At 35.3% G+C, this 14,137-nt stretch overlaps 1 protein-coding gene across 1 annotated transcript in view; it reads left to right on the top strand.

The window, feature by feature from the left end:
* LAMA2 (laminin subunit alpha 2) overlaps nt 1–14,137 on the top strand; it is a 588,138-nt gene that overhangs the window by 433,260 nt on the left and 140,741 nt on the right. Inside the window, exons 34-35 of the mRNA XM_024759015.1 lie at nt 5,419–5,505; nt 9,313–9,506. Of these exons, the coding sequence (XP_024614783.1) occupies nt 5,419–5,505; nt 9,313–9,506 (281 nt within the window). The remainder of the gene's footprint in view (nt 1–5,418; nt 5,506–9,312; nt 9,507–14,137) is intronic.

Genomic DNA, 14,137 nt, shown 5'->3' with positions numbered 1-14,137 from the left:
CCTATACTCACTAAGTTTCTTTTTCCATCTCTGGCTTTGTTTACATTTTGCAAACATTTTCTCATAATTGTCTCCCTTTCCTCTGGAAGCACCTCTTTTTGGGTGAACAGAGTCACAAGTTTTGCATAGGGTCTCAAATGTAAATTTTTAGGTAAGTGGTGTATTGATGAGGATAAAATACATGATCTTATTGTTCATCCAAGCACCAAGTGGTAGGTGTATGAAAAATATCATTTTCCTTTCCCTAATCTACCTCTGATGACCAGATTTTGAACAAGAGAATGCTGTTTATTGTTTATTAAAATATAAATGATCTGGATTAGAAAAATTCAATAATTAATTTATAATTTCCTATTGGGCGGACTATAGCAAAAGCTCCAGGAGATATAAAAAAGAAGCATAACATCTCTTGGAGAGGCTCACAGTAAAATGTGTGTCTTCAGAGAGGTCAACTGAGATATAAAGAGAATTCAAAGGCACAAAGTACCACAGTTGACTGTGGAAACTTAAAGAACATATTTAAAGAAGTAGGAGTATTTATAATAAATTTTAAATGTATTTAAATTATTAAATTTACAGTGGATTGAAGGGTTTTTACTGGTGGAGATAGTAGAAAATGTAAGGAGCAAAAGCTTAGCAGCAGAAAACACAAATCATGTTTAAGAACTGTTAAGAGTTTGGAGCATGGGTTCAAATAGAATTTCATAATTACAGAAGAAAATGAATGAGAGAATGGAGGCCATAGTGTAGAAATCCATGAATACCAGTCTAAGAAATTGCTATTTAATTTTCTATGTAATGAGGAAACACTACACATTTTTATTAAAAAAAAGATTAATGTGATGAAAGCCACACTTTAGGAAGACTATTATGATGGAATTGAGTGTAATGAATTGAAACAGGAAAATAAGAAAAGCAAAGAGACTGATTAAAAAGCTATTGCACTAGCTTAGGCAAAAGATAATTAGAACCTGAAAGTAGGTAATAGCAACAAGAATAGAGACAAGGAGATGGATGTGAGAAAATTGTTGAATGCAGCTCTACAGGGTTGATAACTAATTAGATACAACAGGTTTAGGCAAAGCAGGATTTGAAGCCAGGGATTTGTAGCCAGGTTGACCCCCCAAAATGGTGGGGTCATTAACTGAAATAGAAACCAGGAGAGAGCTGCTATAGAAGAAAGACAATTTATGTTTCAAATAAGTTAACTTGATATGAAAGGTCTATCTGAATGGAAATATGCAAATAGCCACAAGAAATCAAAACCTGAAAATTGGGAGGGCAGATGAAGGAAGTGATATGTTAATAAATGAATTATAGATAAGATTCCCCAGGGTCATGTTACTCAAGGGAAGCACATGGAAAGAAGGAAAGATAAGACTATGTACATTAGAGAAGTCAGAAGAGAAAGAAGAGCCAGGACAAGAGCTATGAGGGAGGCAATGGAACCGAGGCCACACTGCCACTGACACAGTGAGGGAAAAGAGCAGCAGAGAATGAGCATTGGATGCTGCTCTCCCAAGGGAGACTAAGTACATACAGTGGCAATTAACTGTGCAGGTCCCTGATGGATTTTGGCAATCAATAGTGGAAGCAATTAGGTCACATGGGTGTGAGTGTACAGCTCTAAGAAATGTGAAGAAGGGAAAGAAATAGTACTACCTTGATTGATTAGCAGGATCAACAAAAAAGTGTTTTCATATTTGTTTCACTTTTATTTTATATGAGTTATGTAATTTAAGTATATTTTTATACAAAGGACACTGTAAGAATCAAGTATGAAATCAAAGTGGCTAGTTCAGTGGCTTTCAAACTTTATTGATTGCAACCACTGTAAGAAAACCTTTTTTTAATCATAAGCTAGAACACAAAAAATGTGTGTGTGGATATCTAGCTAGCTAGCTAACTAGCTAGCTAGCTATACATATATAATATATACTGTAACTTCTATTCAATTTTATTTTCTTGTATTATTAGAAGAAACTTTAGTCAAAACCCACTAAAGTGATTTCATGACCCCCTAAGGTCATCACATAAAGTTTGGAACATTCATTAACAAAGTAAAGACCTATGTATGATGAGAAGAGAAGCACTTCTCCCTGAGATAAGAAAAAAAGATTCTGAAACATAGATGGAGGAGGCTGAGATATCCCTCTTCATAGATGGAGGATGGTGAGTAAGTGATTACTAACTCACCCACATATTAGTTCAAGTCTCCAATATCTCTTACCAAAACAAATACAATAAACTTTTAACCATTGTGACAGTACAGCATTGCTCATATACCCTCAAGGGTTTTCCACTGCCTACCAAGGAAAGCTCAGATATTTTAGCAGAGTATTAGAAACTCTCTGCCATCTGACCCCTCTTTCCAGGCTCAATGCCCTCTCCTCCCTTCTACAATGAGGCCAAGTTTGAGTTTCTCGGAGCTTTTCTTCTCCAAACGTGTTCAGCAGTTTTTGCCAGACAAAGAAAAAGCTGCATGGTTTCACATATGGGTGTAATCTAAAAACGAACAAGCTCATGGAAACAGTGTACAACGGTAGTTGCCAGGGAGCAGGGAACGGGAGAAATTGGGAGAGGGTGGTAAAAGGGTGCAAATTTTCAGTTATAAAATGAATAAGGTCTAAGGATCTAATACATAACATAGCGACCACAGTTGATAATACATTATTGTATAATGGATACTTACTAGGAGAGTAGAACTTGTGAATTCTCACACAAAGAAAGGTAAATATATGAAGTGATAGATATGTTAATTATCTAGATGGTGGGAATGCTTTCACACCATACACATATATCAAATCATCACGTGTACACTTTAAATATATTACAATTTTTTTTGCCAGTTACACTTTAATAAAGCTGAGAAAACACAAATAGATATATAATGTAATATCAGATAGCGAAAGTGCCACCAGGAAAAAATAGAGCAGCCTCAGTGAATTTGGAGTAAATGGGGTACCCTTTTAGTTAGGGTGCTTGATGAAGAGCTTCACGAACAAGCAGGTGAGGCTTGTTCAGAGACTTGAATGAAGTAATGGAGAGAGTCACCTGACTACCTGGAGGAAGAGCAGACCAACCAGAGGAAAAAAGTAAGTGCACTGGCCTGGAGACAGGCCACACATAGTAGACAGCAAGGATCCAGGGCAGCTGGAGCAGAGCGAATGGGGACAGGGGAAGTGTGACAGGAGGTGGAGTCAGGGAAGCTCCAGTGAGTAACTAAATGTCCTGAAGGCTAAAAATCTGCCAATGGCAAGAGGTGGCTTAGAACAGGATAATGCAATGAATTAATTATGGTAACACCAGCAGCATTTGCAGATAGAATACCTGTGGAATGTGAGAGAAAGGAGACAAAGGTGACTCTGTGGTTTATGGCAGAGCAAATGGAAGCAAAGTAAGCAAAGTATGGCCATTGACAGAGACAGGGAAAATGATAGAATGGTTAGCGGTATTTTTTGGAGGACAGGAGCTCAGTTTTAGATCTGTTAGGATAGATGCAATATTTACAGCCTTTTAATACTGAATGAGATCATTTAGGGGAGAAAGGACAGGATAGGAGAAACCTAAAGACTGAACGGTGAAGCATATTAAGGGGTCAAGGACATGATGTAGATCCAGCAAAGGAGACTGAAAAGGAACAATCAGTGAACTGGGATAAGGGAGTGGGATCCCAGAAGCTAATTCATTTCAGTAGACTCCACAGGGGATGACAGAGAGCAGCAGACTCTAAATCTCAGAAATTCTGTTGAAGCAGCCTTGGAATTAACAAATCTAAGGGAATGTAAAAGATGGCCTACAAGAGGAAAAGCAGTCGGATTTCTGAGTGGTCCTGCAGACAGTATGAAAATTGAGAGGAGATGAGGGATTTGGGAGCATAAAGAATAAACTCTAACCTCAAGTAAGGTGTAATTCCTACTTCCTCTTTCACAAGTCCTTATATATGATGTAAGGAAAAAGTTTAGTCCACCGTAATGTCATAATTCAAAAAAATTTATATCTGCTATCCAAGGAGAATTACAACATTCCTGCATAGTAATTGAGACAGATATGTTACTATAAAGGAATATAATTTAATTATGTTGGCTCTGTAGAATTTCCCTTGAATGTCTAAAAATCTGTTTCCAAGTGCCTATATATGTATATGAGTTTGTGTGTGCACGTGTGTGTGCGCGCGCAGATGAACTCAGCATCAAGCTGGGTTAAAGGAGCTAGAAGCTTGCAAGAATGTGTCTATGTATTTGTGGGTCTATTTTTGTGAAGGCAAAAAAAATAATTTGAATAATGATGTTGTGAGTAGTTGATCAATTTGTTCACATATTTTGCAAAGGTTAGAGTTTATTACTCATTCATGTACTATTGATTTAATGTATTAGACAGAAAATTGAAATAGTGTCCTAATGGCACCTGACCAATAGGAGTTGCAACTCTGGTCTATATACTTTATTGTTTTTTCAGCATCAACTGCTTTTGCAGACCAACAGAAAGGAAAATGGTGTTTGCAGCATTACCATTTTGCAACGAATATATGTGTCTTTTCTTCCTAAATTTCCAGTGTACCATGCATTTTGTCCAGTGGGAATGAAGCACTAATTGTATTTGAGAGAAGTTTGTAACAATACAAAACTACGTTTTAGCGTAGTTTAGTTTTCAAGTCTTGTCTAGTATTTCTTTTGTGGTGTAAGGTGATCAAGGATCCTGGAGAAGGGCTGACTGGCCGTGGTCTGTCAGTATTGTAGTGAAAACAGGGCATGTTATGTGAGACCTACTTACTAGAAGAGATTATAAAATTGTCAGAAAAGCTTATTCATTTTCATGCAGAAAGATTCCCATTCTTCTTTCCTCACTCTAGATCACATTATTTTGTATTTAAAGTAAAATGTAGCTTGAAATCTGTATATCAATTAGAAAAGGCACTCTTTTATTTTAAGTGAAACATCTATTCACACGTCATGCATTGAAATGCCAGTGGCAATTTGGGCTTTTTAGAAAAAAAATTTTTAGCGCTTTTATGTCCCCATTTTTTTAACCTGAAAGATATTCAGTAATACTTATTCTATCTGACAAATATGCAGGAATTCTCATCATGTTTTTCTTCTGATTCATGAAAAATAGTACACTTTCTCTGGGTGTTTAATATTTTCCTGGTTGTCACATAATTATTAAAATTTCAAAGTTTTAACATGGTCGGTGAGATGCATTGTTAATTCATCAAAAAACAACCATCTTTATTTGCTGACTATTATTAGTAGTACTTAGTTGTGATAGCCTACCCTTGAATAGAAACTTATAATTATAAATATGCCATTTCTAACCATCAAAAAATAGTTCCAATCATCTAGTTAATAGATAGAATTGCTTAAATTTATAAAATAAATAAGTCAAAAGATTTTTTGCAATCTTTCTTTTCTGATTCAGTTTCAGCCCTTCTTGTGTCACGGAAGGCCTGGATGATTACCGCTGCACAGCTTGCCCTCGAGAATACGAAGGCCAGTACTGCGAACGGTAGGAACAGTCATGATACATTTAGAGCAATGATGCATAGAGATCATATAATAAAAGATCATAGTAGAAAAGTATTATTATTTTTATGTCATTATATTCATATTCTCTAGTAGCTTATGTGCTTTCAAAAGTATTTTTATATCTTTAGACTTTATCCAAAGAAAGTTGTTTACTTCCATCTATTTAGACTTTTTCTAAGATTCCAAATTATTTCACAATTATCTAATTTATATTTTAGCATACATATATGTGTATACTCCAACATAGATTAGAGAGGGAGAAAGAGACAGAGGGAGGGAGCATTTTACAAGAACAAATAAATGATTTCCAAAAGCTTATCTGTAGTTAACAGTAATAAAAAGCTGGCCACACATAATTCTCATTTTAATTCACTGGAAGTTGTTGGCTTGCACTGACTGCATGCACATCACTGTTCTGAGCACTCTGGCACTACATCAGCAAGTATACACGTAATTCAGAATATAAATGGTATCAGGAATTCTTAATTAAAACCACCAAACATTAAAGTGTTATTTGGTTCTCCTTTTCAACACGCAAACAATAGTATGTAAATGCCTCCTCTCACCATATTTTTTACAAATTCTGATAATGCATGTATGTAGTTATTAAATTGAATGCTAACATGTAATACAAATGGTAAGTTAAGAAACAGAATTCCAGACTGACTGTCTAGGAAGGTTGTAATTTATATTTTTTCTGGATGCATACTTTCTATAAGATCAGTATCTTGGATACTCAAGCTTATCACCACTATTTTTAGTAGGTTTTTATTCTTTCTAAGGTAATGGAGAGCAACTGATATTAACTATTAACATTAAACACACATGATAATTTCAGTGTAATTGATAACAGTATAAAGTTCTATAAAGACCCATGGACATAGCTGAGCTCCACAAACTGCTGGGTCTCATTTTTCTCTTTTATAACATCAGAATAGCTGATAGTCTACCTACTTTCCACTGACATTATGAAGATCAGGTAAATAGAGGATACCCTGCCTGAGTACCTACATAGAGGTCTCCTCTCCCATAGGAGAGGCAAAAAAGCCTGAGAATTTACCCCCCACGCCTTCCTCCAGTGGCCCAGATCTAATGACTCGCTAGTGTGGGAGTACAAAAGTCCAGCTCCTTTGCCCGAAAGCTGAACAAATCTTCAGATGCTATTTATGCTCCAGAGCTTTCCATGGACTTAGGCTAAGACTGGGACCTCACCTGGAATCACACCATTGCCTGGATTCTTTCTTTTCCATTTCCTGCTTCACCCACTCCTTTGCTGGATTCTTCTAGGAGCACTTCCTTAAATTACGAATCTCTTTGCAAATATAAACCAATATTATCATCATCAATTTAAGAATCGTCTTTTAATATAACCAGCAATGGTTGTGTTAATAATGGAAATGAATAGGTAACTTAATAATTAAACACGTTTTATAAATTCCAATTCTGTTTCTATAAGTTTGCAAAATATATTCCTAAATAATTCTGTATGTGATAACTTTAAACACAATATCCACTACTTGCATATATATATATATATATATAAAACAGTACATTCACAATTTCCATGCCAACAGAGATTTGTAACAATTAGGTAACTAAAAGCAGTATGAAATCCAAAAACATTTCCATTTGTTGTGGAGATATATGCATCATTTGAATATGTATATTTTAATGTCAGCCAGCGTGCTTTAGTGTTCATGCTTAGGCTAATATTCATTTCATGCCCTTGTAAAGACCAGTAGGATGATGACTAAAACATCCCTGGATGCCAAGGGGATTATCTGCCATAATTTATGAAAAAATGTTTGATACTATAGCTACATTTGTAAATTGGAGTTTCCACTATCTATAAAAGCGTGTATATAGAAAAGACTGGAAGGGTACACTGAAATGACAATTATTGTCATAAGGCAGAGTGATTATAGAAAAATTACTTTTTTAACATCCATAAATGTTTAATCAATAAGAGGTGACAGTTTATATAGCATAGAGATGAGCAGGGTCATACACTATCAAATGGGAATGGCTTGAATTGTTTTTGCAGATCTCAAATGTTGTTACAGCTCCACATTCATCATCTCTAACACATAAATGATCAGGTTATATTTCCCTGAAAAATTGCTTTTATTCAGCTAAATTAATCCAAAGGTCTTGCTTAAATTTTTATTGTAACCTTCCAAATAAATTTGTTTCACTTCTGAGAGCTTCTTAAATCATTTAAATCACCTTATGACCTGCCCAAACTCATCAGCTCTGGTCTAAAACTGCTTAAATGTCTTGAGTGTCACTGCATTGTAGAAACCCCTACCCATGCTTTGTCTTCATTACTCTTGTAACTAAAACTCTTTGAACATATAATCATTCTGAACCTGCTTAGAATTGAATTCTTTCACCTGAAAATGTTAAGAAACAATTTAAGTGGGCTTATTTAAATGATACTTTTATTGAGCATTTGTAATAGTACATTGGAAATAAAATATTAAAACCATAAGTGTATAAAAACCTAACGTTACAGATCATTTTCTTCTTGCTTTGCTTTTTCTAACCAGCATGGGATGAACTAACTTTCACAATCAGCCTGCAAATTTCTACAATCCCAGGCCACTAAAGATGGTCCAGGATTATCTGGCTAGTGTTTACAACTTTTGCCTTCAATTTCCTATTGTCTCTCAGCTTCCTCCCATATTTTCCTCTTGAACAAAAATTCTTACTGTTGATTATATTTAGGCTGTCTATGTGTATAATTTATTTTCCAATCCAGGATACTCTAGGGAAAGACAGAATATGTTTTTAATACTTAAGCCAGGACAACAGGCAAACTGGGACCATTCTGGGTAAACCAGAGCGTATGGTTTTGCCAGCATCTTGTAAAGTTGTCAGACTTCCAGTAACATAGCCGACAGTGGTATATACTTAGATGAATGGTTGCACAGACGGGTAGAAGAGTGGATGGCAATTTGGCTTCATCCAGTTGGATTTCCTTTCTAATTTCTCAAGTCGCTGTTACATATTTTATTGGCATAACATTACCCCACTTCCAGAGATACACAATGAAAAATCCATCTTGAGGAAGATGTGGTGGAAAGGAAAGACCAGTCGAATTAAATAGAAAATGTAGTAGTTTATCGCCACTTGCTTCTTTTTGCTCATTAGTAAAATTAATGGGTTGAATTCCTTGGTCATTTTGATCTCTAAAATGAGTGCTTCTAGGAAAGCCCAGGGGTAAATAGAAAATTTTATTCATTTCTAATTTAAAAATGAAACCTTCAAAAAAAAGTTTATGATCTAGAGCAGTAGTGGGCAGAGTATGGACCACAAAATTTGGCCCATTGCCTAATCCTGTATGGCACTCAAGCTGGGAATGGTGGTTATGGGCAAACTTTGATGACAGAGAGCAATAAATTTGAGCCCTAGTTAAGTAAATTTGAGCTCTAGTTAAGTAAATTTGCTACCTCAACAAGAATCCCATTCTTCTCATTATTAGTTTGGTTTTCCATTAGTAGATTATTATTATAAAACAATTTATATTCTATTATTATGTTTTGAATTCCATCAACCAACAGTGTTTGAAAATTTCTTTCACTGCACGAGTTTGATTTTGCCTCTTGACCTGCAAAGCCTAAAATATTTACAGTCTGGTTCTTTACAGGAAAAGTTTGCTAACCCCTGATCTCTTGACTTCTGGTATCAATTTTGTTTCATTCAAACAATACACACACACAACAACAACAATTTCGAGACATGACTTACTGTTAATCTCCTTTGCTTTGTCACTGTTTAAATTCAGGTGTGCCCCTGGCTATACCGGCAGCCCAAGCAGCCCCGGAGGCTCCTGCCAAGAATGTGAGTGTGACCCCCATGGCTCACTGCCTGTCCCCTGTGACCCTGTCACAGGGATCTGCACGTGCCGACCCGGAGCCACGGGGCAGAAGTGTGACGGCTGCAAACACTGGCATGCGCGCGAGGGCATGGAGTGTGTTTGTATGTATACTAACTTAGCTATTAGTTCTGGGGGCCTTGGTTCCATTTCTATCTCATTTCCAATGGGAAAGACTGACTTTTTTTTTTTCTTATTCTGCAATAGCTAGTGTTACTCTTCATTCTCTCTGACACTGTCTATCCACCTTCTTCTGTTTGCCTGCTGTTTTTGTCTCCATCCTGCCGAGCCAGGAACAGCTGAGAAGATCCTCAGCATGCTTTAGTCAGTTCATTGAAGACCTACAGCAAAGCTCCTGGAGGCAGATTTTATTTTATTTTGCCCATCTCAGAGTTTGCAGTTTTACCTAAAGTTGACATTGCCTTCGTGACAGATTAAAGGTCTGGGTTTATTAAATATTTTTAGAATCCTCCTGAATTTGTAATCAGTTGGACAGACACTGTAAGGCTTGAATTACAACTGACTTTTCTTTTCTGAGTTTTTACAGAAATCCATGGCCATCCTGCTTCGTAACTTTCTCTTGCCCTACAGAACCTGGAAGCAGTGACAATGAACTCAAGTGTTTTTACTCATATGTTTTGTTTTGTTTTAATAACTGCTTCTGGATTCAGTAATGCCATACTGAACATACATCGAATATCAGTAGTTAAATAGAATTCTTGGATCTTATATAGATTCTAATCTAAAACAGTTATTTATAAATTTAGAGAAGACAGTTATATTATGGTGTTCTTTTCCTTGAGGGAATTTACATTAGTGGTCTTAATTCTTTCTAACAAATAGAAATTATTTAAGTGTCTTTTATTTCAATATTTATTTATTTTAATGTATTTACACATGCCAGTATTTCTGGTTTTAACATCTTATGTGTGTCTAAAGCTTAACATTTTAAGTAGAATTTTTGTTTGTGCTCTAGTTTGATGAGTTACCTCAAAAGCTAAGGCTGGCTTTTTAGATATGCCAAAAGGTAAAGACTGGGTATGTTTGGGAATATAACTTTTTAAACTTCTTTTCTATGTATTTCAACAATCTTTGATGAAAGTGTATTGCATTTAAAATAAAAGTAAGTGTCAAGGTTGATGGGAGGGGAGAGATGAAGTGTAATATGGAATATACATTTACGTTATCGTATTCAGTTATTGGTGTATACATATTCACTCTTCTCAAGTAAAATGGCATTTTAATGATAATTGAAATGGACTTCCAATGTAATCCAACTAGTTTTAATATTATTGAAACTAAATTATTAATATGGAAATATTTAACTAAGTAATATATAGATATTCCTAACCTAAATGCTAATCTAACGGACCTTGAACTTTAAAGTAATTAATTTTCTAGAGGTGAGATCAGAAAAATCTGATCTCTTTTTCTGTGAATTTGTTGGTTTCTTTGCTTTCTACCTTGTTCCATTAATCTATATGTGTATTTTTGTGCCAGTACCATACCGTTTTGATAACTAGCTTTGTAGTAGGGTCTGAAGTCAAGGAGCCTGATTCCTCCAGCTCTGCTCTCCTTTCTCAAGATTGTTTTGGCTCTTTCATGTATTTTGTTTTTCCATACAAATTTTAGAATCATTTGTTCTAGTTCTGTGGAAAATGCCATTGTATTCTGATAGAGATTGGATCAAATCTGTAGATTGCTTTAGGTAGTATGGTCATTTAAACAATACTCTTCCAATCCGTAAGCACGGTATATCCTTCCATTTGTTTGTGTTGTCTTCAATTTCTTTAACCAGTGTCTTACAGTTTTACAAATATAGGTCTTTTACCTCCTTAGTTAGATTTATACCTAGGTATTTTATTCTTTTTGATGCAATTGTAAGTGGGATTGTTTTCTTAATTTCTCTTTCTGATAGTTTGTTGTTAGTATATAAAAATACGATAGATTTCTGTATATTAATTTTGTGTCCTACCACTTTACTGAATTCAATGATGAGTTCAAATAGTTTTGGGGCAGTGCCTTTAGGGTTTTCTATATATAGCATCATGTCATCTGCAAACAGTGACAGTTTTACTTCTTCTTTTCCTTCTATCTTTCTATATCCTTAAGCTAACTTAGAGCAAGAAACCAGAGAATGGATTGACCCAGCAGGGCCTGTTTTGTCACGTGTGCCTATAGTAGAATTTTATAATGCCCGTGAGTGGGAGTGGATGAAAGTAGCCTGGTTCTGGCAAGAGAATATTTATATAGTAAGAGAAATGTCTTCTGAGAAAAGCTTCTTTGGAGCCTAGAGCATGTATTGTACAGTTAATTCTTCTCTCTTTGGTTCATTCTCTAGAAAACACAGTTTAATTTGGCCTACATCACGGATATGTATACCCCCCAAAAAATGTAGGATAAATGACGTTGGCATGATCATTGCAGTATCTCAGGTGAGCTGCATATTGGTGGAAGGAGTCTCCCTGTATAGTTAGTTTATGCTCTTAATTTATTTAACAAATAATTTTAAATTGTGCTGTAGAGGACACAGAGAAAATGCAGAAAGCATGAAGGAACTTTTCTTGACCACCTACATTTCTAAAAGAAACTAATAGCTGCCACGGACAATTGCCAGAGAGCAAGCTAGGGTTTTATTGGATCCAAAATAGTGAGTTTCTTGCAGGACACAGGCTTTTTATACATGGGCATTCCATTACTATCATGAAGAATTTACACAAATAGTCTGTGCCTTTAGTAGGAAATATTTAGATACAAGAGTCTCTCATAGTTAGCCAAATTCAAACCACCAACGTTATCAACCCCGCCAAACCAACTCAGTGCCTGGGCACACCTGACCAACGTATCTGCTTTCAATCCCAGGCATCCCCTATGGCCCCTTCCGCCACACAGGATTCATCACAGTAGTAATTCTTTAAAGGTTCACCCGTGTTGAGAGCCTTCCATGTGTCAGAAATGATGTTAAGCACTTTATATGCTGTTCTTTTCATTCTTGCCACGTCCCCATACATTATTATGTCCACAGTGTGATTTAAAAAAAAAAAAAAAAAAAAAACTGAAATCAACTATACCCCAACAAAAATTTTTACATTTTAAATAAATAAAACTGAATTTAGGTGATTTAAGGCACCTTTCCAAGGTTCACCCTGACTTTTCAACAGAGTTGTGATTTGAACCTAGATCTGTCTTGAAAATCTTACTTTCTTAACCTCTATGCTGACTGTTAATGCAAGGAACAAAAAGAAAACATGGTTTTCCCAATATATTCAACATTAATTATTTCAGTTCTTAATTCATTTACTTCTTCTGGGCTTAGAGCCCATCTTACCTCTATGAAGAAGAAAGATAAAATGGGCTTAAAAAAATAAAAAAATTTTAATGTGTATAATGTCAGTAGGTACATACATATTTTTTTTTCCCTCTGCTAACCATTAAAACTCTTTCTTCTAAGTTTTAAAACATTATGGTAGTTATCAGGAGTTCCCTGGTGGTCTAGTGGTTAGGATTCAGAGCTTTCACTGCTGTGGCCCAGGTTCAATCCCTAGTCGGGGAACTGAGATCCCATGCGTCACATGGTGCGGCCAAAAAAACCAAAAAAAACATTATGGTAGTTATGATAGATTCTTATTCATCAGAGATGGTCAAGTGGGGTCCTGTCCTCTGTGCAGATGAGAAGACACACTAACTGGGTGCTCAGATTTCCTCCAAAGCCTTTTCATTTTTTTCTTGTGGGCATAATTGGAGAGCGCTCTGCAATGCATTCTTTCTTTACAGATGTTGATGAGTTCTGAGTAGATATTTTATTGGATTTCCCAAATCAGGACTTCTTACTAAGTTAGGTTAATACAAATCCAACTTCTTCTTTCAACCCTCATTCATAATTTACACGTCATTTTATAAAGTGAGAACGACCACCTGCCTTTCTGAAATCTGAGACTCGGCAAGAAAAGCATTATTTATTTAATAGTAAAGTTTTGTATTGGGAAGCACAAAACTTGGATTTTTCATGTCCTATTTTCTACAGACTAGTAATTAACACTGAACAATTTGTACAATGTTTAAAATAGATTATGAGTGGTGTAGTAAAATATATTATTCTCCTAAAGAACAGAATTTAAAATTAGTAGCTGTTGGCAGGATGTCATTCTGTAAAGAGTGCCTGAAATATCATTTTATAAATATCATATTGATGCTTTCTATTTTTATTCAAAGCATATGAAATATTAGGTATATATCAGCTTTATTATTTATAGTCACAATTTATCTAAAATATAACATTTTAGAAGATGCTTTGCTTGCTAACGTTGCAAAATCAATCATAAACTGTTTTTTTTACCTGTAACCTAAGGTAAGCCTAACTAAATGTGGTAATGCACTAACTCTGTAAAATGTGCACTTTCTAGACACTTGATGAAACCCAAGGTTTGAAGTTTTACCCTGACTTGATACTGACCTGCAGAGACACAGTCTAGATTGTTGTTTTTATTTTTATTTTTTAAATTTTATTGAACCCTAGTTGATTTACAGTGTCTTGTTAGTTTCAGGTATACAGCACAGTGATTCCATTTTATATATGTATATTTTTTTCAGATTTTTTTTCCCTTACAGGTTATTACAAAATATTGAGTATAGTTCCCTGTGCTATACAGTAGGTCCTTGTTAGTTATCTGTTTTATATAGATTATTGTTTTCAATAGCCAGTTACCAACAAGGATCTATCACAGTAATGCAGAGG

This window comes from Neophocaena asiaeorientalis, unplaced genomic scaffold (assembly GCF_003031525.2).
Source record: "Neophocaena asiaeorientalis asiaeorientalis breed wild unplaced genomic scaffold, Neophocaena_asiaeorientalis_V1.1 scaffold5, whole genome shotgun sequence".
Lineage (NCBI taxonomy): Eukaryota > Metazoa > Chordata > Mammalia > Artiodactyla > Phocoenidae > Neophocaena > Neophocaena asiaeorientalis.
The sequence above is the reverse complement of the archived record's forward strand: the minus strand, read 5'-3'. Positions and strand labels throughout refer to the sequence as shown.